The sequence below is a fragment of the Clarias gariepinus genome, chromosome 12 (assembly GCF_024256425.1).
Source record: "Clarias gariepinus isolate MV-2021 ecotype Netherlands chromosome 12, CGAR_prim_01v2, whole genome shotgun sequence".
Taxonomy (NCBI): Eukaryota; Metazoa; Chordata; class Actinopteri; order Siluriformes; family Clariidae; genus Clarias; species Clarias gariepinus.
The window spans coordinates 4,815,001-4,841,468 of record NC_071111.1 but is presented as its reverse complement, the minus strand read 5'-3'; the positions used below and the strand labels follow the sequence as shown (position 1 = coordinate 4,841,468).

Here is a 26,468-nt window from a genome sequence, read left to right as displayed (position 1 = left end):
CTCTCTCTCTCTCTCTCACACACACTCATACACTCTCACACACACTCTCTCTCTCTCTCTCTCTCACACACACTCTCTCTCTCTCTCTCTCTCACACACACTCTCTCTCTCTCTCTCTCTCTCTCACACACACTCTCTCTCTCTCTCTCTCACACACACACACACACACACACACACTCTCTCTCTCACACACTCATACACTCTCACACACACACTCTCTCTCTCTCTCTCTCACACACACACTCATACACTCTCACACACTCTCTCTCTCTCTCTCTCTCTCTCTCACAAACACACACATACACTCTCACACACTCTCTCTCTCTCTCTCTCTCTCACAAACACACACATACACTCTCACACACACTCTCTCTCTCTCTCTCCTTCTCTCCTGCGCGCGCGTCCTTCCGCCCCGCACCGAGCTGTCCGCGCGCTCTGAACCCCGCTCGCGCGCCCCGTTCTCAGTCCTTCCTCCCTGATCATGAACAGACTGAAGTGCTGCTTGATCGCGGGGAGCGTCATCGGTGCGGTGATGTGCCTGATCGGTGTCATCCTCATCCCACTGGGCGACTATCTGATCGAGAGCACCGTCAAAAAGGTCAGATTTTACAGCTTGTTAACGCTTAAACATACATCATAATAATAATAGGGAGAGGATCTGTGCGCAGGAGGATGAAGCCGTGTGTGTGTGTGTGTGTGTGTGGTGCCGGTGTCAGTGTCCTAGTGACCCCTCTGACACGTGTGATAGGGCAGGGTGGTATGGGAATGAAACACACACTCTAGGTCCCTCCTTACAGAAAATGCATTGATTTGCACAGACATTTATACTGTAGTTTGCTTTTTTTTTATATATATATATATATATATTTTAAACATCCAGCTAATAGTAACAACCTTCTCTTTTATTTAGAGTTATTGTTGATTTTGATTACAGCCTCTATAACATCATGCGCGGTGCCGTAGTGGTTAGCACTGTAATAACCTTGCACCTCAAGGGTCAGGGTTCGAGTCCCGCCTCGGGGTATGTGTGCGTGGAGTTCGCGTGTTTTCCCCGTGCTTGGTGGGTTTCCTCCGGGCACTCCGGTTTTCTTCTGCAGTCCATTCCCAAATTGCCCCAGTGTGTAAATATGTGTGTGGATTGGGACATGTCCAAGGTGTACTCCTGCTCGTGTCCTAAGTCTTCTGGGATAGGCTCCAGGCCCCCTGACCCTATATACTGGATAACGCGGTATAGATGTTGAGTGAGTGAGTGAGTGAGTGAGTGATAACACCATGCTCATATCTGCTAGGTTTATAAAGTAATCATTTTGTGCTCTACAAAACTCAAAGACGGCACGGTGACTTAGTGGTTAACACTTTGGTCTCGCACCTTCAGGATCCAGTTTATTCGATTCCCGCCTCGGGGTCTGTGTGCATGCTAGGTGGGTTTCCTCAGGGTACTCCAGTTTCCTCCCACTGTCCAAAGATTAGGCTAACTGGCGTTCCCAGATTGCCCGTAGTGTGTGAATGTTGACCGGAGGTACTACCACACTTGTAAAAATAGGAATAAATGACGGTCCCGATTGGTCTGGACAGTCTGCAGCCGGAGATCAATCCCGGCTCTCAGTTATCACCCAGATGAGGATGGGTTCCCTGTAGAGTCTGGTTCCTCTTAAGGTTTCTTCCTATTACCAACTTAGGGAGTTTTTCCCTCAGCATTGTACATTAGGGAAAATCTGATAATTTTGATTTATATAAATGTCTTACACATTTCATACTCATCTTCGTAATTTTCTTTTGAGTTTGTAAAGCTGCTTTGCGACAGCGACTATTGTTAAAAGTGCCATATAAATAAACTAAATTGAATTGAATTAAATACGTACGATGGCCTTCAATGGCTCTCATGGTCCCTAGTTGGACTGCAGAGGTTTAGAGATGAATGGATGGACACAATTCAAAAAGAGTCCTGAGTGATCGCTTTACTGAAAACTGTCGTTATTTAGCTTTGAGTTATATAATGTATAGCTATGTTATAAAGCTGTGTGGTATATAATATAGCTTCGTGATTTGGTTGTGTAATATAGCTTTGAGTAATAAGTGGAACTACGGTGGGCGACATTTATTACATACAGTAGAAGAAGAAATGTGTTTGGGGAAAAAAATCATAAACGAAGATCACTTTTAAACTACTGTTCAATAGAGAACGTACGAGCATTTTCCAAACCAACTGAACTTATAAAAAATGCTGCAGAGAGCTCAAAAAGTGTTAACTGTTAACTACATTTCTACTTGTCCGGTGGTTTTTTTTTTTTTTTATTTATGTTTTTAAGGGTTCAAAAAAAAAAAACACAACATGCAACAAAAAAAAAAGTGAAATGCTTACTGGAGTAAAGCCACACCCACTTTAAATTTAATCCCAGATAAAAATACAATTAATGTAGAGGACTAAAAAACATGATAATAATAATGAAATAATGATACAAATAATAAATGGTGAACCTGGAACATATAGAAATTTAAAAAGGAATGAAGACTTATTTTTTGCACTCTGCATCCATCATTATGACCATTTCAGTGCTGCCACCAGTCATGATTTCATACAGTCTGGTAAACAAACCGAGCCTGAAAAACCTCTGAAAATGTTGCATTTAAGTGTACTGTTAATTAACTTAGTGTGGGTATACAAGTGCAAAAAAAAATTGTGAACTTTATCCTGTGCGTGACTTTACCCAGGCAGGATAGACCCTGTACAGGGTGCCAATCCATCACAGGGCACAAACACACTCATTCACACACTACGGGCAATTTGGGAACGACAGTTGTCCTAATCTGCATGTCTTTGAACTGTGGAAGGAAACCAGAATACCCGGGGAACATGCAAACTCCATACACACGGGAATCGAACCCGGACCCTGGAGGTAAAGATGACAGTGCTAACCACTACACCACCGCGCCATGGTTATTTGTTTTGCGATTTAAAAAAATACTTCACCTCTGTCACAGTTATGTTATATATTTACTAAAGTTTAAAGGCAGGAATGTAGCTAAAATCATATATAATAAATCCAGTTTAAAATGAAAAACAAAACTTGTATGATGATCCTAAGTTAGTTAACCTGCTAAGTTCTTTGGAAACCCTTGATATGTTTTAACCCCTGACTCTTTATTTCATCAGCGAACCACATGGTTATCTGTTATTCCTCTAATCTACAGAACATCCCATAATTTCCGCAGAATATTGCAGCGTTTTATATCAGTGATTATCAGCGCATATCTGTTTATTGTTTTATTGCAAACCGTTTACGTGGCGTCATTCTCTGTCCTGGAGAGATTGTGTGCGTGTGTATTTGCGTACTTATTATATAATATATATATATTATATTATATTGCGTCGTATAAGTTTTATGGATGTTTATAATATTTAAACATGTTTCTATAACCATAATAATCATACAACTTACAATAATTCACAATGCGTAAAAATGATAGAAGTGTAATGCTACTCATTTTTTTTTCTTTTCTGGCCCTAAAGTTACAACACCACCCCCCCCCCCCCCATCTTAAAAAAAAACAATGTGTTTATTGTGCTTATGTAGTTTCAATGGAAGCAGTTGAGACATTTTTTTAGGTGTGTATATGATTTAATTTAATTCGCCTCACAACAAGCATAGGGCGTTAGAGATTACTTACTGCTTCTTTAATGGTAAGAGAGGACGGCACTTTCTTATAACATTGTGACAAAATAGAAACATTAAACGTATCGATGTTACTGTATGTACAGCATATCCTTGACCCTTGAGCTATCAGGGTAAAAGGCTAGGTGTCGCCATGACTACTATTTGTCGTACACCCTTTCAGGTTTTTCATCTTTACTTATTACTGCGATGCTAGGAAGTGGGTCACTGTCAAACCCTGGCGTTTGGGACACAGCCCAGAATCACAGTTGGCTAAACACTTGGTCTGAGATAAATGATTCAGCTCATCGGGTTCTGTTTTTTCCTGCACAATAACCCCTGAAACAAGCCAAAGCTCTAATATCGCTGTGCTTTCACAGGAATCCGTGTTGGAAGAAGGAACCACGGCGTACGAGAACTGGATCTCAGCCGGCGCCCCGGTGTACAGGAAATTCTTTCTGTTTGACGTGCAGAACCCGAACGATGTGCTAAACGGCAGTAATCCTCAACTCGTCCAGAAAGGGCCGTACACGTACAGGTGAGGCTGGAGACCAGCGTAGTGTATAAAGTAAAACATTTTCATCAGAATAATGCTCATATTCCTCACTGACACTGCATGAGAGAGTAAACCAGCCTCGGTTACACCACTCCCAGAGAATCATCTCTTACATGTCCGTACTGAACAGAAGGAGAGAATCAGAGCTCATCCAACAGCAGTCTGATGCAAGCGACGGCAAATGTTCACCCTTTGTTCTTCCCCATCCCCCAGTCTCACTGCTGTTGAATTCTGGAGATCTGATTGGTCAGAAGGTGTTTCGTGATTTTATTTAAACTATCAATACTGCAAATCGCAGGTTTATATTAAAGAGCTTGTTCTCGTTCTCAGGGTCAGGGGTAGCTCAGTGGTTAAGGCATTGGACTACGGTTCGGAAGATCCCAGGTTCGAACCCCACAACCACCAAGTTGCCACTGTTGGGCCCTTGAGCAAGGCCCTTAACCCTCAACTGCTCAGATGTGTAATGAGATAAAATGTAAGTCGCTCTTGATAAGAGCGTCTGCCAAATGCCTAAATGTATCTAAAACGTTATAATTACTATATACTAACAGCCGGTTCACTTGCATATGCTGCGTTTATTAAACAGATGGAAGGAGTCTCCAGTGTCAGAGCTTTTGAACAGGAGGATGTAAAAGGTTTTAAGATCTATTGGTTTCTTGGTAACATAGTAATCTGTGTTTGAATGGGTTTTAATTAAAAACACAAAACATTTTACAACAACTACAGAACAACTTTAACCACCTTTTTAAATCTAGAAGTTTTTCAACATGTCTGAGGTCAATGTTGATATCGCTGAAAGTGTTGTCTTATTTTTGTTGTAAATAACCAAATTTGGTATTTTTTCTTAATATTTAGATATTTACAGCTATATACTACTGTAGCTACAGGACTCATAATTACTGTATGTCTAAAAGAGTGTTTTCTTTGCAATTTAACAACACATCTGATATAAATGTTATATTCCTAATAGTTTTGTCATTCTGGTCTTACAATATTTGTGTAAAAAAAAAAGATTAGCTATGTTAGCTAGATACATTTTTATTGAATATTTTAGCTGTTTTTTTATTATGTATTTATTTAATAGTTATTAACAGTTTCCAACACATCTCAGGTAAATATTGATTCTTCTGATAGCTTTTTGCCTTGACATTATTGAATTGTTAAGGCAAAAAAACTAGAGGAATTAACAGCTATATGCTACTGTAGCTAGCGGAATCATAATTTTAGCTACAAAAAGTGTTTTCTTCGTAATATAACAACATATATGTGGTAAATGTTGATATTTCTGATAATTTTGTATCATTCCTACCATAATTGTAATTTTACATTGTATATAAAGAGGAATTAAAAGCTACATGTTAGGTTTTAGCTGTATTGTTAACTGTATTTTTTAAACAATTCTTAATAATTCCCAACTTATCTTAGGTAAATGTTGATATTTCTGGAAATTTTGTCGTATTTTAACAGTCACCTGTATAAAATAAATAATAACTACATGCTAGCAAAATGAATTTTAACTTTAGCAATATTAAGAATTGTTTTATAATTTAACACTCAATAATTTAACATGTTTAATATGTGGTAAAAGTTGATGTTCCTGATCGTGTTGTCTCTTTTCTACGGTCATTTTGCATTTCCAATGTGAATTAATAGCAGATAATTCGTAGAATTTACCACTACATGCTAAGTTGATAAATCATGAGGTAAATTGATCTATCTGTGATATAACTGAATTACATATAAAGAATTGATATAATTGATATAAAGAATTACAGCCAAATTCTAATTTTATCCTTGCTGTTTTATTAATCATTTTCAAACACGTCAGAGGGAACCTTTTATCTTTGTCTGACACTGAAGACTGCTTTCATAAATGTTTCTGAGCAGCTAAGCAGTTTTCCAAATCACTTTCTGTTTGTTACAGTCGTAATCAAAAGCTAGAACACCCCACATCGCCGTACAGATATTGTTTAATAACAACGCTAATCTGATCTGGTTATCATTATATAAACCTCAATCAGGTTCAAAAGTCTCAGTCAGATGTCACGAACAGTTTTTATTTCACTGGTTATCGGGCATGAAAACCATTTTTTGTCTAATTGCACTCCTCAGATGAGCCTCTGAGCGGGTTCTGATTGGCCGAAAGAAGACAAACGATATTTTTTTATAAAAAAAAAATTGATATTTTCATTCCAGTCCCTGTACCTAAGAGGCTTCAGAGGAACGTTTTTTATTTGTTAAACCTATAAATCATTCAAGCATTAAAAAAAAACATCCAACTTAAATCATGAACCAGTAAAAAACGAGTGCAGATAATGACAGACAATGACAGGTGGTGATTAGTCTACTTTCTTTTATTTAATAATTTCATCTAATTTCATTTAATATGAACAAATAAGGGGGGGGGCGGGGTCTGAAGACTTTTGCACAGTACTATAAATTAAATGAGAAGGGGTTAAGGAGTATGATGTTGATCATTTTGTAACTAGGATTTAAACTCTTTCTTTTCATGTGTTCCTGCTTTCCTCAGTACGAGGTACATTCCCAAAAAGAATGTGACGTTCTACCAGAACAACACTGTGTCCTTCCTACTGGAGTCCGGCGCCATCTTTGAGCGAGCCTTGTCTATAGGACCTGAGGAGGATGTGGTGACCACACTGAACCTCGCTGTGGCTGTATGTTACCTTTTTTAAGATCTTATATATACAGTATAGTCAGAGTATAGCGTAAGTAATCTCGTCAGTCAACTAGCTGAGGTGGTGTTAATCTGCTTTGGCTACGTTTGGTGTAATTGACAACAGGTGAATTAGGGAGCAACATTGACAACAATGTTCATTCCTAACACATTACCCAGTCCATATCAGTATAGATATATACAGCATGATTTATTACCTGTTGAGATGTGATGTGTTACCAAAGCATTCCTTTAATTTATTTGAGCAGTGTATCTACAGTATATAAATAGAAGAAAGCATTTGTCTCTACATTGGTTAGAACTCACTCTTTAAATGATATCTTTACTTTTCATACATTGGAAGACCAGAAACCAGTCTCAGGAAAATTCTCTCTGTTTGTGTCTGTCAGTCACAGCATCACACAGAACTGTCTGGACAGAATATACTGAATCTCCTGCAGTCCTTAGATCTCTACCTGAAGTTTAATCTGCACCATCAGTGAATGTAAATGTGGAGTAAAAGTGATGTTATGAACAGTTATGTGCTGGATTTAATAATCTACTGTAAAATAATCTACTAATGCGCTCCTGTCTCAATGTAAACAAACACCTGCACCAATAGATATTAATTAGAAAAGATAAAGTGAATATTTTTACTGGGATTAGTTCATATTTTCACTTTGGCTGAAATAACAGCGCTGAAGTGGTATAAGTGAATTTTAACACGCTGGAGTGGTTTTAAGACAAAACTTCATCTTTATCCTTTTATCTACTTTTTCCATTTCTCATCTGTGATTCACTCTCCGATTACCGAACAGGGAGTGTATTTGTCTGAGCACCAAAGAAGGACAACTTAGTGTAAACAAGGCGTAAGATACTCAACCTTACAGAATGGGATTTCTTTGTATTAATAAGTTAGACAGAGAGTTCTGCTGTACAGAGAGACACACAGACATGGACGTGGGCTTCAACCTCAAATAATAATAATTATAATAATAATAATAATAATAATAATATCACTGAGTACATTAAAGATCAGGGCCCGTATTCACAAAGCTTCTTAGAATTCTCTCAGAGAGCTCCTATCTTAGACTAAAATGTCCTAGCTGGGAGTCTTAGACTAAAAGTGATTTAGAAAACTTCTTAGAGCAACTCTGAGTAAGAAAAGTACAAAACCCTTTATCTTAGTGAGGGGGTGTGGTTGACCCCGTTGCTAAGGATGATGCAGCAATTCAAGGACTGTGATTGGTTGATAAAAAAAAAAACTCTGACCTCTGCAAAGGTCTTGAAATACCTGTTTTTAGGGCTAAGATTTAATCCTAAATTTAAAGGAAAATTCTAAGAAAATGTCATAATTCTAAGAATTTTCTTAGAATTTCGTCACTAGGAGCAACTTTTAGGCTTAAGAAGCTTTGTGAATACGGGCCCAAATCAGATCATTATTAGATTTAACCTTTTAACTGTTTCTACAAACCCTTTAACCGTCAACGACGTGTACTTCAGCTAGTGTATAAAATATTTCATTATTGTTTTTCTCATTTGATCTTCTCATTCAGATCGGATCAACGAAAAACATAATTTTTTACAGTTATTTTTTCTGACTTTTACAGACACAGGTAAGCTTCTCAGTGGAGTGATGTGCACTAGTCCTCATAAGGTTTATTTTTTTTTCTTTCAGGGTGTCTACAGTCTGCTAAATCACTCATTGGCTAATATAATTATCAACCTCAGCAGCTCGTCTCTGTTTCAGAACAGAACGGTCAAGGAGATATTATGGGGCTACCACGACCCCATGCTGAGAACGACACTGGGCGTGTTTTACCCGGTACAAGATTTTACACAATGTTCATACAGTTTAAGTGAAGATTGAAATAATAATAATAATAATAATAATAATAATAATAATCTGTACCGATAAATAAAGTTGATTATTTTTCTATAACAGCATGTCCCCAAGTGTGTTATTCAGATAACATGTGTTTGTGTGATCAGTATAACGGAACCTACGACGGCCCCTATAGCGTCTTCACAGGCAAAGACGACATCAGCAAAGTCTCCACCATCGAAAGCTGGCAATACCAGCAGTGAGTCTGTTTTTACACACACACACACACACACACACACACACACACACACACACACACACAATGTTAGAATTGTTGAAATGTTTAGTATTTGTGTCGTAAGCTACAGATAGAGCAGAACTGTAGTGCCTCCTAGTGGACAAAATCATTCATGCAGAGAAAGACAGACAAATGAAAACGCAGACAGATACAGAGACTGAAAGACAGACAGACAGACAGATAGATAGATAGATAGATAGATAGATAGATAGATAGATAGATAGATAGATAGATAGAGTATATGTATGCACACAGAGACAGGCTAACAGACAAAAGGGTAAATGGTCAGACAGATATAAAGACAGACTGACAGATTGACAGACATGCAGAGAGACAAATGGATGGACAGACAGACAGAAAGGTTGACATACAGACAGACAGTCAGATGTGAATGTTAGACATATGGACAAAGACAGCAGACAGTAGACAGACAGCTTATAGGTGGACAGACAGACAGAGAGGTATACAGACAGACAGACACATCAGATGTTTGGTTTGCCTTCCTGCATATTAATGAAGTGATCAGAACTGGGTGGACTGTTGTCATAGCAACTGCAGCCGTGACACATGCAGGAGAAGTAAACAAACAAATAAACAATAAACAGCAGTTAAAGAGTGAGGGTGATTGACAGTAAGTGTGTGTGTGTTGTAGGTCTCTGTCCTACTGGAAGAATTCCTACTGTGATATGATCAATGGAACAGGTGAGCTTTTATTCTCTCGCACTCACGGCTGCGTCCCAAACCTCAGGGCTCCAGGTCCTTCTCTGTGTGGTTTGGAACGCTGCCTGGGAGGCTAGTAACAAACATAATCCAGCAATTATTTATTAAGTGTGCACACTTTTATGATTGTGTGTGTGTGTGTGTGTGTGAACAGATGGCTCATCCTTCGCTCCGTACGTGGACAAGAAAAAGCCATTGTACTTCTTCTCCTCAGATATCTGCAGGTGAGTTTTATTAACCAGTACTCGCGCGTTTTACTCACCGGGGCAGCTTTCGTCGGCTTCGTTAGACATTTTGTTTGTTAATTAGTGTTTTTTCTCATTATTAATTAGCTCTCGTTTGTTAGAGATTGTTAATTTCCTGGTTTAACTTTTGTTTGTTCGGCCTTTGTTTGTTTGTTTTGTGGCTAAGCTTTTGTTAGCGCACTTAGCATGTTAGCCTCAGAGCAGCACATCCAGCACCTGGCTCTAACATCTGAAAAAACATTGTCTGGAAGAAAGCACACATATGTCTGGTCAGTAGCGCCCACATCCAGAGCGACTAACATTTATCTTTTCATCGTCTGCTGAGTGTTTAGGGCCTTGCTCAGGGGCCCAACAGCGGCAGTTTGGTGGTTCTGGGGTTTGAACCTGGGACCTTTTGATCCGCAGTTCTCTGCCTTAACCATGAAGCTACCTTGCCTTAACGTAATTGGACTTGCGTAGCTTAAAACATCTTCATTTACATAAGTGTATGAACCAGGTCTCAGGCCATGATAATTGCTTTATATTTGGACGTCTGGGTCGTATCTAGATTGATCCACCAGCCAGCAGGTATATTTGTGAGAAATATACATTTGGATTTTTTTTTTATTTCAATTTCAGAAACCACTTGGTAATGTTGGTATTTTAAATGTTTTTATTTTAATTTAGTAGGCAGTATTAGCTTTGATTCAGTGACTAACATCGTCTGGTGGCTTTTATGACTAACTGCTGACGTCTCACCAACTCTCTGTGCTACATCTTGCCAATGAAACTTGATACACAGTTCTGTGCAAAAGTCTTAGGCACTTTGTTGTAAAAATTTATTTTATTTTTTTAATTTTACAATTTCATTATTGCGTAAAAATAAAAAATAAAAAGTAAAAAGTCTGATTTTTGATGAAAATGAAAAGTTACATATAACTATTAATGTACAGTGGTATAATAGCAATTACTTTTTAGACAGAACCCAAAAGTACTTAGGAGAACTATTTGTGGTTTTTACGCTCAGTAAAAATTAGCAAAAAAACTGAACAGTTTTAGCATCATCACACCAAATACTGACATCCTTGCTCTTGAAACTTTTACACTAAGTTTTTTGCACTATATACCGTACAGTCGACACCTGCCTACACAGTGTGTGTGTGTGTGTGTGTGCTGTTAGGGTATGTTGTAGTTAAGCTTTTGTTTTGCTAAATCAGCTTTCACTTGCTAGTTTTTTTTTTTAGCTTGCTAGCTTAGCTGAGCGATGCTGTTTGTTTGCTCAGTTAATCTATATTGTTTGAATTAATTTGCTAATTTATTTTTCACTTCCTAATTTATGTCTGTTTAGTCAATCAGCTTTCATTTGTTTGGTTAGCTCTTGTAGTAAAGTTCAAGTAGTTCATTTCACTTGCTAGTTTATGCTACTAGGTTTTTGGTTGCTAGTTTAATTTGACGCATATTTTTTGTTTCTTCTAAGATGACTTTGCTAGTTCGTGTTCTTTCATTTGCTTGGTTAGCTTTCACGTGTTAGTTTGTGTTATTTGCTAGGGTCTGTATCTCTCACTATCTCACTAGCTAAGCTTTTACTCACTATTTTGTGTTATTTAGCTAGCTTAGCTTTTGCTTGATGGTTTGATTTTGTTTAGGTTTAACACTCCAATCTTTTCAGGTGTTTATGATGTTATGATGGTTTATGATGTTAAACACTGCGTAGCAGACCTCACTGATCCACCGCTTCTGATGTCTATATCTATAATATATCTTTATCTATAAACTAGAAGATATAACATTTGATTGTGTAGCTTCACTTTGCATGACTACAATGTGTTTAACCTTTTACTCTTGCAGAACTGTAAATCCTTAAGTGTTTCCTTATTTTCCCGTTTTTGTCCATCTCTTCATTTGTCCCTCATTCTGCCGTTCCCCTCCTCTTCCTCCCGGTGTTTGTTGTCTCAGGTCGGTCTCGGCCGAGTTCCACAGCAGTGTGGATTTGAAGGGGATCGAGGTGTACCACTACGTGCTGCCGTCACAAACCTTTGCCGCCCCTGTGGACAATCCGGACAACCAGTGCTACTGCACGAACAAGGAAGTCACCAAGAACTGCACCTTAGCCGGCGTGCTCGACATCAAAGCGTGCAAAGGTGTGTGTGTGTGTGTGTGTGTGTGTTTCACAATCTGAATAGGACCATGAAAAAAATCCAGGAAATGACTAGCAAAGCAACAGAAACTGTGAGAAAAAAACAAATAAGTAAATAAATACACTGACTGATGAATACTAAGAAGGTTAAACAATAGCAGTAAATATGTACAGCTGATCAGGAATAAAAGTCCTGAAGAACATGTGAGCTGGGAAAATTGATCATTTTTCAAACATACGGAATGTCGTACTTTTACTAGATTTTACCTTTGCTAGCTTGTTTTTGCTATCTTTTCACTTAGTTGCTATGTTAATTAGCATTTTTTACTGTGATTCGTAACAACTTTAAATTCTCTATCTGGGTAAGCTTTTGTTTCTCACAGGATGTTTCACGTTTTCTAGTATTTGCTCCCCAGGTAACTTCTTTTTGTATGGTGACGTTTTTGTAGCTTTTGCTTGTTAATTTAGTCTCCATTTGCTACGTATTAGCTTAGCCTTGGCCTTCAGTTTGTCTTTTTGTCTTCTGTTTTACAGCAGTAATAGGAATACAATATTTGATCATAATAAAGGTATAAAATTATGTTGTAATATAATATTTGATAGCGATTGCCCCCAAACATAATCACCATCAAATCTTGCAACATAGTTTAATTTCGATCTTCATTATGATCAGATATTACACTCCTATTATAATGAGCCCATGTCATGTGCCATCAAAGCTATCGAGACTATTAATAATAAATTGGCATATAACATTACTTTTTGCACGTTTATTTTGTAGGGGTTTGTCATGTAATATAAATAGTTTAAACTGAATAAATAAAGTAAATAAATGTTATAATCATTGTGTATTATATGTGAAAAGTGAAAAAAGTGAAAATGGCATGAACCATTTTTATTATTATAATTTATTATTATTATTATTATTATTATTATTATCATTATTATAAAATACAAATAAGAAATACATGATGTACATGAAAACTATTGCATAAACACATACTTTATAAAAAATCATAAATATTTTAGTCATATGAATTCAGAGAGATCAGATCAGAATAAATGCATCAGTTTATAAAGGCAGTTTTGCGATGCCATTTTTTCTTTAACATTCACAAATTCTGTTATGTGACTAGACCATATATTAATATATAAATTGTGTTGTAATATAATATTTTATATCAATAACATGTGTGTGTGTGTGGGGGGGGGGGGTTCTGGGGTGTGTGGGAGGGGCAATTTTAGCACAAAACACTGCTTAGCGTTTGTTCTTGCTAGTTTTTTCTTACGATGTTATTTTTTTTATATGTGGGTAAGTTTTAATAATGTTTTGTTTGTTCGCTAGGTTAGCTTTCCTTCACTACATGAGTGTTTCTCCACTGAATTACTACCTAAAAACAGACACCATCACCTGCATAAACACCTGCATGTTACACAATGTCTGAATTTTGAATTTGTGGCTACAAACTATTTCAAATTGATGTAGTGATGTATGTGTGTGTGTGTGTGTGTGTGTGTGTGTTTCAGGTTTCCCTGTGCTCATTTCCCTCCCACATTTCCTCTACAGCAGTAAGGACCTGCTGGAGAATGTTGATGGTCTAAACCCGGACCCTGACACACACTATACCTTCCTGGATGTGGAACCGGTAAACGTTCTTGCTAGAACATTTAATCAGGCCAGGAGTCGTGTCCTTCACCCCTACTCAGAGCAATAGAGAATTAGCTTAGGTCTTTAGATGGGGTGAAGTGTAGTTTGTCTTTGTTTGTAAGGTTAGTCTTTGTCTTGTGCATTTGTGTTTGCTTTCTAGATAAGCTTTTTATTTCGTGCAGTTTTCACATTGCTTGTTTGCATTTGGTAGCTGAGTTAGCTTGTTATTGGTTTTGAGTTATTTTTTTTCTGTTTAGTTAACCTTTTATTTTGTAAGGTTGCTTCCACTTGCTAATTGCTAGGTTAACGTCTGCCTGCTAGTCTACTTTCGCTTGCTGATTTGCGTTTGCTTGCCGAGTTATTTTTTATTTGCGAGTTTGGGTAAACTTTTACTCTGTAGGATGGTTTGTGTTAGTTTGTGTTTCTTTGCTTAGTTTAGTAGTTTACTTTCACTTGTGTTGAACTGTTCTGTGTGTCTCAGATCACAGGCTTCACACTGAAGTTCGCCAAACGCCTTCAGATCAACATGATGTACGGGCCGTCAAAGGTCATCAAGTACGTTTAACAACATAACCAGTTTTTTGCTGCTGTCAACTGATAAAAACAAATTTAGTCTAAGTAATAGACTGTGATTATTCACAATTAATCACAATTTTAAAATACTCAGATTTACTTGTATTATATGTGCAAAGTTGGAATAAAGAAACACAGAACAAACTGGGTAACAGATTATACAGATTTATAATACCATAAACATTAACGAATGTTAAATTAAAAGCATGCGTCTGCAAAATATATTTCTTTTGCTCCGTTCTGGTTCCGTACTGATGTCCGGTGATCTCCAGTAAGTGTAATAAAAGTAGCTTCTGCCAACTGACTCACTTTTACAGCGTTTGTCAGTGTATTACATTTGGTGTATTCTTGTAAAAATAGTTCTTATGAAAGGTAGCTCGGGCACACAACTTTGGTTTTATCCAAACTTCCATCTAGAAGCTTTTTATAAGAAACACCTGGTGATGTTCCTCAGTCGTCTTACTATCGGCGTTAAATGTGCCGTTATCACACACAGCCGGGTAACCGCGCTGACATTATGGGAAGCCATTACGGTCAAACTTGGTCATATGATTAATTTATATACTGACACGATAAAATTTCTAGATTAATCATGCCCTACTGTGTTAATGTGAACAGCCCTCATATATTTATAACTGACCTGAACATCTGTCTGTCTCAGGATCCTTAATAAAGTGAAGGAGATGACCATCTTTCCCATCGTGTGGTTAGATGAGGTCAGTGACAGTCAGAAGAGTGGAATACAATCATTTTCTACTTTTATTTACACCCTATATACACTCTATCTATCTATCTATCTATCTATCTATCTATCTATCTATCTATCTATTTGTTGATCTGTCTTTATGTATTAAAATCCCACCACATGTAAGCATTAGTGTGATACGTACATGCCTGTGTGTGTGTGTGTGTGTGTGTGTGTCTCAGAATGCTGAGCTCGACGATGAAACGGCACTCAGATTGAAGAAGGAGCTCTTCTCCCGGATGGACACACTAAAGACCGTGCAGATCTCTCTGATCTCGATCGGAGCGGTGATGTTCGTGCTGTCTCTGATCGGAGTGTGTGTAGTGAATTGCCAGGATCGCAAATCGTTTACAGCGTAGTGCGTAACAAGTTTACACACAGATCGTTTCTGATTAACATCAGGACTGTAGCAAACGCTTCAGCTCAGGAAACCATACGCTGCTGAAAATGGTACGGCACCACACCACACCACTAGGGGGTGCTGCACAGTCCAGACAATCTTTAAGGAAAATGTGTACGTTAATGCTACATGCAAATTCGGTAAATACTTTACACTTTGACTTTGTATTTAAAGATTTGGTTCAAGTTCAAGCACAAAAATGATGTGAATCATAAATAATCCAGGACTTGTTATGTCCTTTCTTTGTTAGTTAGTTTGTTTGCACTGGAGCTAAGAGGCTAATGTCTAACTTTGCTAACCTTTAAGGAAAGCTTTCGAGCTTCCAGTTTGGCGTTAATCAGGCTCTCCTCCTGAACCCAACAAAGCGATAAAGTTTGATTTGTGTATTTTAATTCTGCTATTTCTTTATTTGGTTGAAATGTAATTTGTGTTACTGAGACGAGCGTCTTCGGACGCGAGTGTGTGATGATTTAGCCGTGCACTTTACCCCATGCTATGATCTTACGTTTAACTCCAGTGCAAAATGAAAGGGGCAGAATTTCAGATAAATGCTTCCTTTAATGCTGTATTTTTATGGTATGCATTTATGATGCTTATTCAGTACTGTAACTAATAAATACTTTTCAGAATGAATATTATATTCAAATAAAAATACATTTCAGTTCAGTTTATAAATGACAAATACACAGACGAATGTAAAAACAAACACAGTCTTAGTGCTAATAAAAAAAATCATCGTAAATATTTAGTTATTTGTGTTTTGTTGTGTTTGTTCATTGTTTTTTTTAGGGCGCTTTGTCGTCATTTTAAGGATTTTTTTTTTCCAGCACCTGGGGCCGACTTGCTCAAAAAGTCATAAAAAAATCAGCACACAGGTTGGAATCTGCTGCCATCAGGACGAAAAACGGTTAATAACTTCCTTATACTGTATATTGCTGTATAATGGTATTGGTATTTTCCCTTTAAATGCATGAGGCTACTGTGCCCACTGTATCTTTCTGGTGCGCCCGGGTGGCGATGGCGCGGGTGCTTGGGCCCGATCATCGTTGCTTGCAACTTTATCTTAGGTAGTTTCCACCTGCTCAGTTCAGCTCAGGTTGGAGTTTTAGAAAAAAAAAATCATGATCCAGGAGCTCTAGCTCATTCCTTCTAGAACAACACCGCCACCTACTGAACATGTTTAGAACCAGCAACACTCAACATCTACTGGTGTAAGCTAAATCATATATTATTATTACAAAGATAATCATGGTTGTTTCTTCTTCCTGGTATTTACTGGTGGTTGGCATGCACTAGGTTGCATCACCGCCACCTTCTGGTCTTGATCTCTCTCATCTTCCTCTTAGTTTAAATCCTCTTCTCTAGCCCTGCTGTCCTTAAGAAACCCATCCAAACCCACCCAAACACTTTCTTCCTTAAAATATTACAACGGTTGATTTAGTTATTGTGATTTTTATCGATGACTAAGTTGTGAAGATAATTAACCTAACTTTCTTGGGAATTCCTGACCCGAGCAGCAAGATGGAAGTCTCTACACCAAATCCAGTGTTAAATTATTATGTGATCCACGATGCGAGACACCATCTTCCATGGTACAGTTCCATGGCTGTTTGCACACAGGTGTTCTGTGCATCAGTATGGGCTTTTATGTCATACTGTGAACTTAACAGGTGAAAACAGATACGTCAGGGCCAAGCTCATAACTACTAAAACCCCGGACCAGACTGCAGAGCTTCACGTTGGTTGGAGGAGCCATGGGCAACCTCTAGTTATCAGCAGAGTTAACAGTGACACGGTACATAACGTATTGTGGCGTGGGCGGGGCGGCGGCTGACGACCAGCATGCCTTGCGGGGATGTCGGTGTATTCACCATGATGGGGAAAGGTGTTTTGGTTAGTGGCTTCGGCCCTGTTTGTGTGTGTGGAGGTGTGTGACGTGTGAAATGTGCTTCAATTCCTGCTAAGGCTGAATTGGATGTAGGCTCCTGAGTGAAGGTGCTGCTCATGCCTTACATGCTGTGTGCTTAATAAAGTACTCCCAGCCATTGCATTGGGCAGCAAATAAGCTCACTCGTCTCTCCACCATCCTTTCCGGCGTAAAAACGCTACAGTATTATTACACAGTTACATTCAGGTTGCTTTCAGGTGTTGATTAATTCTCTATAACAGCAGCTCATTCTGAAACATTATTGTTTCCAAAGCAACAACTTGTACATCAAACGCACCGCTAATAACAAGCAGATGTTTGAAGATGTTTCTCAAATCCAGTGGGACATTACTAAATATTTATGGAAGGAGTCTCCAGTGTCAGAGTCAGATGTAAAGCTTCTGACACCTTCAGGAAAACACCAGGTAAAACACCTGGGCTATCACACTAATCACACTCCACTATATCAGTCCAGTCCACTATTAATGATTTTACTATAAGAGCACCACACGCACAGTGTTTATTCTGTGAGTATTGTGCATTAAACCTAAAAAAAAAAAATAATAATAATTAAGAGTCATAATAACCTATGAATCGTGTTTTATTAAAGATGGAAACATACCTGAGCCAGGTGATGAAGGTTAAGGTACCGTGCAGGGGCTGATGGGAAACGTAGTTCTGCTGCTTTCATGGCTGATGTGACACTGTGTTATATTTAAGATTACACTGGAACAACACTGAGGTTTTTTTTTTTTTTTTTCAAAATGAGACGATGTACTGTATACTGTATATATATATTTATTTATTTATATATATAATGATGATAAAAAGAACCCAAGAAGAGAAAACACGCTGTGTTCACTTGACTTGAGTTTTATTGCAGATATTCAGGCTGTTAACATTAAATAAATAGTAATATACATACGACAGTATCGGAGAAACATCACAACACTTTTCCTTCGACAGAACTCCTACAGAACCACGACGCGGGCGTACAAACCAATCCTCTGCGGAACTGCAGAGTGTGTCAGAAACTCAGAGAGAAAGAAATCAAAAGGTGTCAATTAATGTCCATTAGTGTCGTCGTCCCCCAACACACACACACTATCACACACACCCAGTCGGCTCAGGAGACCAGCTTCCCTCCTCAGCGCTGTGTCCGGTTCTACTCATGGAGTTTAATTACAGCGTCAGTGCTAACACTGCTAACAAAGACTGCTGGTCATGTGATCAACACCTCTGTCTAAACACTGATAAATAGATTACAGTATTACTCTCATCTGTCTGTCTGTCTGTCCATCTTCATCTATCTGTCTGTCTGTATACCTACCTCTCTGTCTCTTATCTCTTATATAATCTGTCCGTCCATGTCCATCTGTCTATGTGTCTAATTTTCCATCAGTCTAACAACATGTGTGTCATTCTGTCTCTATTTCTATCTGTCTGGCTTTATCTGTTTATGTCTGCCTGTCTTTCTATCTGTCTCTCTGTTTGCCTACCTGTCTGACTCTAGTCTCTCTGAATCTGTCCTCAGGTACATCTACTGTATATGTCCATCTCTCTGTTTCTGTCTGTCTGTCTTTCTGCTGGCGAATGTATTTCCAACTGTCTCTCTGTATCCGTCTCAGTCTGTCTATCCTTTCCTTTATGTGCCTATTTATCTGCCATTTGTCTGTCTGACCTTTGAACCCTGGTCTGTTTGCCTCATAAAGAGACACACTTTTCAGTAGATGTTGAACTGAACTGCTTACTAATATAAATGCATCGGTCATCAAATTACCAAATGTTTTATTGTGTTTATTGATTTTTTTTTATTGTTAATTAGTCGTGGGATTAAACCTCCTGAGTCCGGCTGAGGAAAATAACAGCGTGCGCTTGTTTAGGAGCACTACACACATCATCATCATCATCATCGTCATCAGGGCTTTAAATAAACCTGTACACCTCACTTACACTCTAAGGTATAAATGGGGAGCAGCCATGCACGCACACACACACACACACACACACACACACGTTTTGGAACACCACTGGGCATGAACCAAAAAATATTAAAAGCCCAATCACACACAAAGCCAGTCTTGCTGATGTTCCTTTTTATATTACTTGGCAAGATATATAATGCTAGCCAGCTGCTTCTTTAGCCTAGCTAACATTAGCCTCATCGCACGAGCATTGAGCCTGACTCGGAGTTAAGTCTTAAAAAAAGGTGTGTAGTTCACTAGCAAGCTAATAACCGTTATGTAAATACTGTGCTGGTGGTGATGAGGTTCGTGATTGGCTGGTTAAACCAAACATAAGCCCCGCCCCTTCAACCAGGGTTGATGTGGGAGCAGGGAGCGTTTCTTCAAGACTGTTAGAGAAAGTGATCGTTCTGTTTATTCTTTCTTTTTAATTTGAACTTTTAACACAGCAAATGTTGTTTTTTTAAAAAAACACACCCTGATAAAGTAAAATAACATTTGCATCATCAATCTCCTGCTCCCTTTTCTCCTCTAACATCTGTTACACAGCTGGATCTACGTTGGACGCTCCAGCACATTTCACTTCCAGATTCTCAAAGCTTTAAATCATCTGCACAGAATTCCCCCTTCGCAGGCGCAGTTTACAAAGAGTGAGTGATGCGTTCTGTTCAGCTAAACAACTAGCTCCTGTACGACTGTGTGTGTGTGTGTGTGTGTGTGTGTGGAATTAGAATGTGAGGGATTGCTTTATTCCTCACACATTTGCCTCACTGCTCACATTAAACAGCAGACAGGGGAGTCATTTCCTCACTAAATGTACCAGCCAATCAGGTTCTAGTATGTAAATGAGTGTTACTGAGTCACAAAATACAAGAGCCAATCAGGTGTCCTGATATGTAAATGATAGCGTTACTTTTTCATAATCAGGTTCCAGAGTTTCAGTATCACAAAATATTAGAGCCGTTTAGGGTTTAGTATACAAACAGGGTCTAATATGAGACCAGGGTCTAAATGAGCCAGCAGGTTTAAGTATGCATGTGAGGCAATCAGGTCAAAGTATGCAAATACAACAATCAGGTTCTAGCATAAAAAATAAGCCAGTCAGTCTAAGTATATGCAAATGAGCCAATCAGGTCAAAGTACGAATCAGTTAAATTTGCTTCTAGTATGCCAATGAAATGAGTGTGTTACTTGTGCCATAGGGTATAAGAACCAATCAGGTTCTAGTATGCAAATTAGATAATTAAGTGAGTATATCACTGTGATATTCTAGGATGCAAGTGAGCCAATTAGGTCATGGTATGCAAATTGGCCAGAATTAGTATGCAAATAAGCCAATCAGAATCTAATACAGTATGTCAATGTGCCAATCAGATTCTAGTATGTAAATGAACCAATCAGGTTTACTTTTGTGCGTTTGGCAGACACTCTTATTCAGACTGACTTACAAAAGTGCTTTGACGTTTCCATCTGATAGATCCTTAAACTGGGTTACTAGGTTACTAAGTACCATACAGATAGGTCTTTAATCTACATAGGTTCTAGTAAACAGATTCGCCAATCAAGTTCTAGTATAGAAATAAGCTATATGCAGTTTTATATGTAAATCAGCCAATCAGGATCTAGATAGAATAAATAAACCCATCAGATTCAAGTGTGTAAATTAGCCAGTTATGTTCTAAAACACGAATTAGTCAATCAGGTGAGCGTGTCTCTGTCTGACAGCATATAAGAACCAATCAGGTGGTAGTATGTTAATGAGTTATTTACTTTTTCATAAGCAAAGTAAAGTGTTATTGTGACCAATCAGGCTCAAATTTGCAAACACTACCTGCAAGACCCTGGTTTAATGATTCGCATGTTTGTGGATTTAAACTTGATTTTTTAAAATAAACTTTCTGCTCTCTCCACAAAATCTTTTCAGTTTTGTTCTCCTCCACTTCGACTGTTCGTACATGCTGCCGGTAAACTTGCTCTTCCTGTCCTCCTGATTAATTACTAAACAAATAAATAAATACAAAACATTAAGACATGCTGTAGTTCATTACGGCGCCTTAGTGTGTGTGTGTGTGTGTCACAGTCATCTGGTCAGCGTAACGTCATGCATGTTAAAAGCTCCTGTACAGAAGAACCGGAGCGAGGAACATCAGGTTCCTATTAGAGAAGAAGTTTTAAAGTCTTTCTTTTCTTTCCAAGTCCTAAATCTCCTCTAAATGTTTCTTCTGCACTCCTTCATCCGTCTCTCCTTCCTTCTGCTTCATTTGGAAAACACGTTTCCCGTCAGTCCTCCGTTCCTTCTGTCCTGAAGCTCTCAACCAGAGAAGAACGTAGCTCACGTTCAATTTGCTCGTCCAATCACTGAAGAAATCATCATGTGATGTTTTAGCTAGATGGCTGGGAAACGTTGCCAAACTAGCTAGCTAACTAGCTAGCTACAGAGCGGATATAAATAATGAGCTTGATTGCGAGCAAACCTAGCTACTGATTTTAATAACATTAATTATGAAATAGCTAATGAAATAGCTATGAAATAGCTAGTATTATGTTAACTAGCCAACTAGCGAGGTTTTAATTACACCATAGAATTGTTAAACCAACAGTAATTTAGCTATTTTGCTATTAAACATGGCTAATCATATTCCTTATGTGATAAATTATTAGCTATCTTAATTGCAAACTTAGTTATTGACCTGCAGATGACTAGCATGCTAGCTAACGTAATTCCAAAACAATATGTCATGCTAGCAAACGTGGCTCTTGGATTTCATTAGCTTTAAAATATGAATATATCTCACATCATCTAGTCAACCTTAGCTAATTTATCAGGTCCTGGTTTTGATCAGACAATTTTTTAACAGATTAATTTGCAAAATAAAACAGTTTAACGAACAGTGAACTAGCATAAGCTGCTGCTAGGAGCAACCAAGCTACTGACAAATATATGAGAGCCAATCAAGTTGAATATGAAAATAAGCGAAATACTCCGAGAGCCAACCAGGTTTTAGCATGTTAATGATAGTGCTAGTGTTTAGCTGGTTCTCTGAGTAACAGCCGTGCACAGGGGAAAGTATTTCATGGTGTAATTAAAACCTGTATTCTTTAACGCTATGCTAACCTAGATTAGCTTAGCATAACATAGCTTCCGATTCGCTTGTTGAGCGTTGTCACGTAATGTCACTCAATTTTCATAAATATGGAATACAGTAATTTCTGATTGGCTGTTTAAATTCAACCTAAGCTCCGCCCTTATCGCCCCAGGACTCCATGTTTGTCCCCTGTCTCTACTCAGCGTGTCTGTGGTTCCGGCGGTTCCGGCTCTTGTGGTTCTCCAGCAGCGGTTTAAGTTTCCCCAGGTCTCCTCGGGAATTCAGGCGGAAACTCTGCAGCTGCTGGCGTTCTTTGCAGTACTGCTGCATGGCGAGCGTCTCCGACGGGCCCAGGGCCGACGCCAGCGCTTTGGGTTTCCACAGTGACGAGCGCTTGTCACCAAGCGCGCTCAGTAGCGCCTCGCTCAGCACGTTAAGCCGGATCTTGGAGAGCGTCCGCTTGAAGCCGTTCTCCGTGGCTATGCAGTGGTACAGACCCTCGTCGGAGAGCTGCACCGAGCGGATCAAGAGGCCATGCTCCGTCGCTATCACACGCTCGCTCATCTTCACCTGCATTACACACACACACACACACACACACCAAGAGAAGGAGTCAAGAGGCAGTTTACAAAGCAAGAGGTTGTGTGTCTGTGTGTGTCTGTGTGTGTGTGTGTGTATCGTGTTACATTTTTACAAGCTACTAACAACTCTATTAGCAAGTTGTTTGCTAACACTCAGTAATTTTCTTATTGCCAGTTGTTAGCTTGAACGCTAATATTAGCTTATGGAGCCTCAGGGTGTGTGTGTGTGTTTGATGTTGAACATGTGTTCCTGATCTCAGGGGAATTTCACTTCACTGTAAAAGCGCTAACTTACTGTTTTGGCTAACGTACTTTATGCAGTAAAGCAGCCTGTGGTTTCTTCTTCTCCTCCTTGTGTGTGTGTGTTTGTTTGTTTGTTATTTTCCCATTAATTTCTTGTCACCTTATTCTTAGTTTCTTTTTCTTTCGTACCTTTTCTTTCTTTCTTTTGTTTTTTTTGAAAATCACTTAATGTTTTTCTGTCTGTAATTTCTTTTAATTGCCCCGCTTTCTTTTGTTTTTTTTCTTTCTTCCTTCTTTATCTTTTTGTCTTTTCCTGTTGTTTGTTGTTAAAAAACACTTTCCTTGTTTCTCTACTTTTTGTAGAGACTTTGTTTAATTTTTTTTTTGTATTTGTTTTCCTTCTTTCATTCTTTTTCCTAAAATCATTTTAATTTGTACCCTTTTTTCTCCTTTTATTTCTTTTAGTTACTTTCTTTCTTTTTTCCTTTGATTCTTTCATTCCTTCTTTCATTCCTCCTTCCCCAGCCCTTTCTACTTTTATTTCTATTTACGTTTCCTTACCTCTTGCCTTTTATTTTTTAACCTTTCATTATTTTCAGCTTTTTGCAAACACTCCATCAAACTCCAGTTAAATCTCAACTGTCCTTCAGAATGAATCTGATTGTCTAAGAGAAGGAGCAGTGATGACTCAGTGACAGATATATAATCACTGCATCACTGTCAGGACACGTACAGTATATCAGAGACATCACAGTACTTAGTAGAGTGTGCTGCAACCGCGCGCGCGCGTGTGTGTGTGTGTGTGTGCGCGTGTGTGCACACCTCTTTCCTGCGGTCGTTCTGTCTCTGGATGAGCCACTGCACGGAGGCTTGTGGTGATTTTGGTGAACATTCGAGAAACGTGGTGTTGTGCTTCACTCCATACTGAGACATCTCTACTGCATTCCTGTAAGCTGCAACACACACACACACACGCACACACACGATTTAGGAACAAAGTGTGTAATGAGTCAGTGTGTATTGTTGTGAAACGAAAGTAATAGCACCTTTCAGGTTGAAGCCTCGACACTGTGTGAGTGGATTTCCGTGCATGATGTCCTGCCTCCTGCTCCTCCTGGAACCACAACCAGATCCCAAATTACTTACACACACTGATTAAAACTGTGTGTGTGTGTGTGTGTGTGCGTGCGCGCACCTCTTTCCTGTTGGGTAGAAAGGAGAACAGCTCCGCCCGTCCCAGGCGCAGTACGGGTCTCGGGCCAAACAGCAATCTGCGCACGCTGAGCCGTAGGCATGGCAACGGTGCAGGGACACCTGGGATACACCATACTCTGAACTCACGTACAGCTGTTGCTGTAACACACACACACACACACACACATTCAAGGTGTATGCATTTAATAAAAACCTCCATTCACTCTCATTCCGTCCTGAATCCTTCATCCATTCATTCACAATTCACATCACACGATCCAATAATTTCCCAAAATAATGCACTCACTTGTTCATTTAGTCATTCCCAGAAAGAGCCGTTCACACATACACCACATAATTCATTCATCCTTTAGTCCATGCTTTAACTCTAAAACTAAACTAAATTCATTTGCTAAATCAATTTTAAATCAGGAATTTTATTAGAATTAATCCATCCAGTCATTTAAAATATTATTAATTTATTTATTTATTCCCTGTATTATAACCACTAGGTGGCAGGAGAGTGACAGGGAGGTATCGGCATCTCGTTCCTCAGCAGTGGAAACTTGGCTCATGGAACATACAGTAACATCACTCGGGGGAAATACCAACTACAGTACCAGTCAAAACTTTGGACACAAGCTTAGATATAATTTTCTACATTTATAACTATTGGATTAAAAACTATGAAATAACACACATGGCATTAGATAATTAAGTAACAACAACCATCAGTTGTTATTTTAAGACACAGAGGTCAGATGTTCTGGAACAGTTCCTACAAGAACAGTATTGTGTCGAGAGCGTTTGTAAAACCCATCAAGCTCCATGATGAAACTGTCTCTCATGAAGACCTTCCCAGGAAAACAAGACCAAAACTGAGCTCTGCTGCAGAGGAGACGTTCATTTAGAGTCACCAGCCTCAGAAATCACCAATTAACAACCAGCACCTCAGATTAGAGCCGTTATGAAGCTTTACAGAGCAGAAGGAGCAGATATACATCTCAATATCAACTGTTCAGAGGAGATTATTGTGTGTTTTGGATAAACGCCTTCAGTGTTGTTTTACAGTTTAGAAAGAAATAAAAAACCAAGAAAAGACCATGGAGACAAAGTGTTTCCAAACTTTTCAAGGGGGGTGTGCATACAGTCAGTCTCTCTTCAACACATAGCATTGGAAGCTCTGGAACCTAAATCCTTGATAAGTGGAGGTCTTTCTCCTACTCAGGAGTTGCTCGGTGTGTGAGGCACCAGGCGGGTGTGGGGATACTCACAAGGGCCTGCCTGGCTGCAGCCCAGTTGGAGTTTGTCCCAGTAGATCAGAGGGTTGCCTCAATGTGGCTTGGAGTTGCAGTTTACGTACCCAACAGCAGTGTAGAGTGATCTGCCTTCTTAGAGAGTCTTAAGTTTTGGACACTTACTTGAAGAGAAGGGCAACTGTCAACTGATTACCATCTGGTGTTGGATCAGATGGCAGCAGAGAGAGCCGGGCAGACCCAAATGAGTTGTGGAGGTTTGCTGGGAACAGCTGGTGAAGGACTTACTTCCAAAGTGATTTAAATTGCCATGTCTGAGAGAGTTTTTCCTGCATCCCAGAGGAGTTAGGGGACATGGAATCCAAATGAATTCTGCTCAAGACATCTATTGTGGAAGCAGCTGCACGTAATTGTGGTCAAAAGCTTGTTGGTGCCTGTCATGGTCTGCAATCCACTGGTGGAAACCAGAGGTGAAGAGAAGCTGCCAGGTTGACGGATGTTTTTTTTGAGTTTAGCTGGCTCAAGAAACTTCAGTTTCAGCTGAGGGGTACTAGCAGAAAAAAAAGGCTGTGGCAGTTGCAAAATCTGTTATGTGGGAAAGGTTTGGAGAAGCCATGGAAACCAGCATTTGGTTGGCCTCAATGAGGTTGTAGAAAACTATTCAGCATCTCAGGAGGAGGAAGTCAGGCAATGCCACAGCTTTGTTTAGCAAAGGTGGACTGGGAGCAGTGGGTGACTCTGAATGCCTCTTTCACACTAAAGTC

The 26,468-nt window shown here is 39.0% G+C and overlaps 2 protein-coding genes across 2 annotated transcripts in view; one reads left to right on the top strand and one right to left on the bottom strand.

Moving 5' to 3' along the window:
- Nucleotides 1–256: 256 nt before the first annotated feature.
- On the top strand, nt 257–16,180 carry cd36 (CD36 molecule (thrombospondin receptor)). Its single transcript, XM_053508608.1, has 12 exons — nt 257–598; nt 4,034–4,191; nt 6,740–6,884; nt 8,562–8,708; nt 8,876–8,967; nt 9,659–9,708; nt 9,881–9,950; nt 11,907–12,091; nt 13,615–13,733; nt 14,217–14,290; nt 14,970–15,024; nt 15,236–16,180. Exons 1-12 carry the CDS (start codon nt 482–484, stop codon nt 15,410–15,412), a joined length of 1,389 nt encoding a protein of 462 aa, XP_053364583.1. The 5' UTR covers nt 257–481; the 3' UTR covers nt 15,413–16,180.
- Nucleotides 16,181–21,407: 5,227 nt separating this feature from the next.
- The window catches only part of sema3c (sema domain, immunoglobulin domain (Ig), short basic domain, secreted, (semaphorin) 3C), a 49,320-nt gene continuing 44,259 nt past the window's right edge, over nt 21,408–26,468 (bottom strand). Inside the window, exons 15-18 of the mRNA XM_053508296.1 lie at nt 24,450–24,607; nt 24,301–24,368; nt 24,077–24,207; nt 21,408–23,000 (exon numbers count right to left, since the gene is read on the bottom strand). Coding sequence (XP_053364271.1) covers nt 22,626–23,000; nt 24,077–24,207; nt 24,301–24,368; nt 24,450–24,607 — 732 coding nt within the window. The 3' untranslated portion in view covers nt 21,408–22,625. The remainder of the gene's footprint in view (nt 23,001–24,076; nt 24,208–24,300; nt 24,369–24,449; nt 24,608–26,468) is intronic.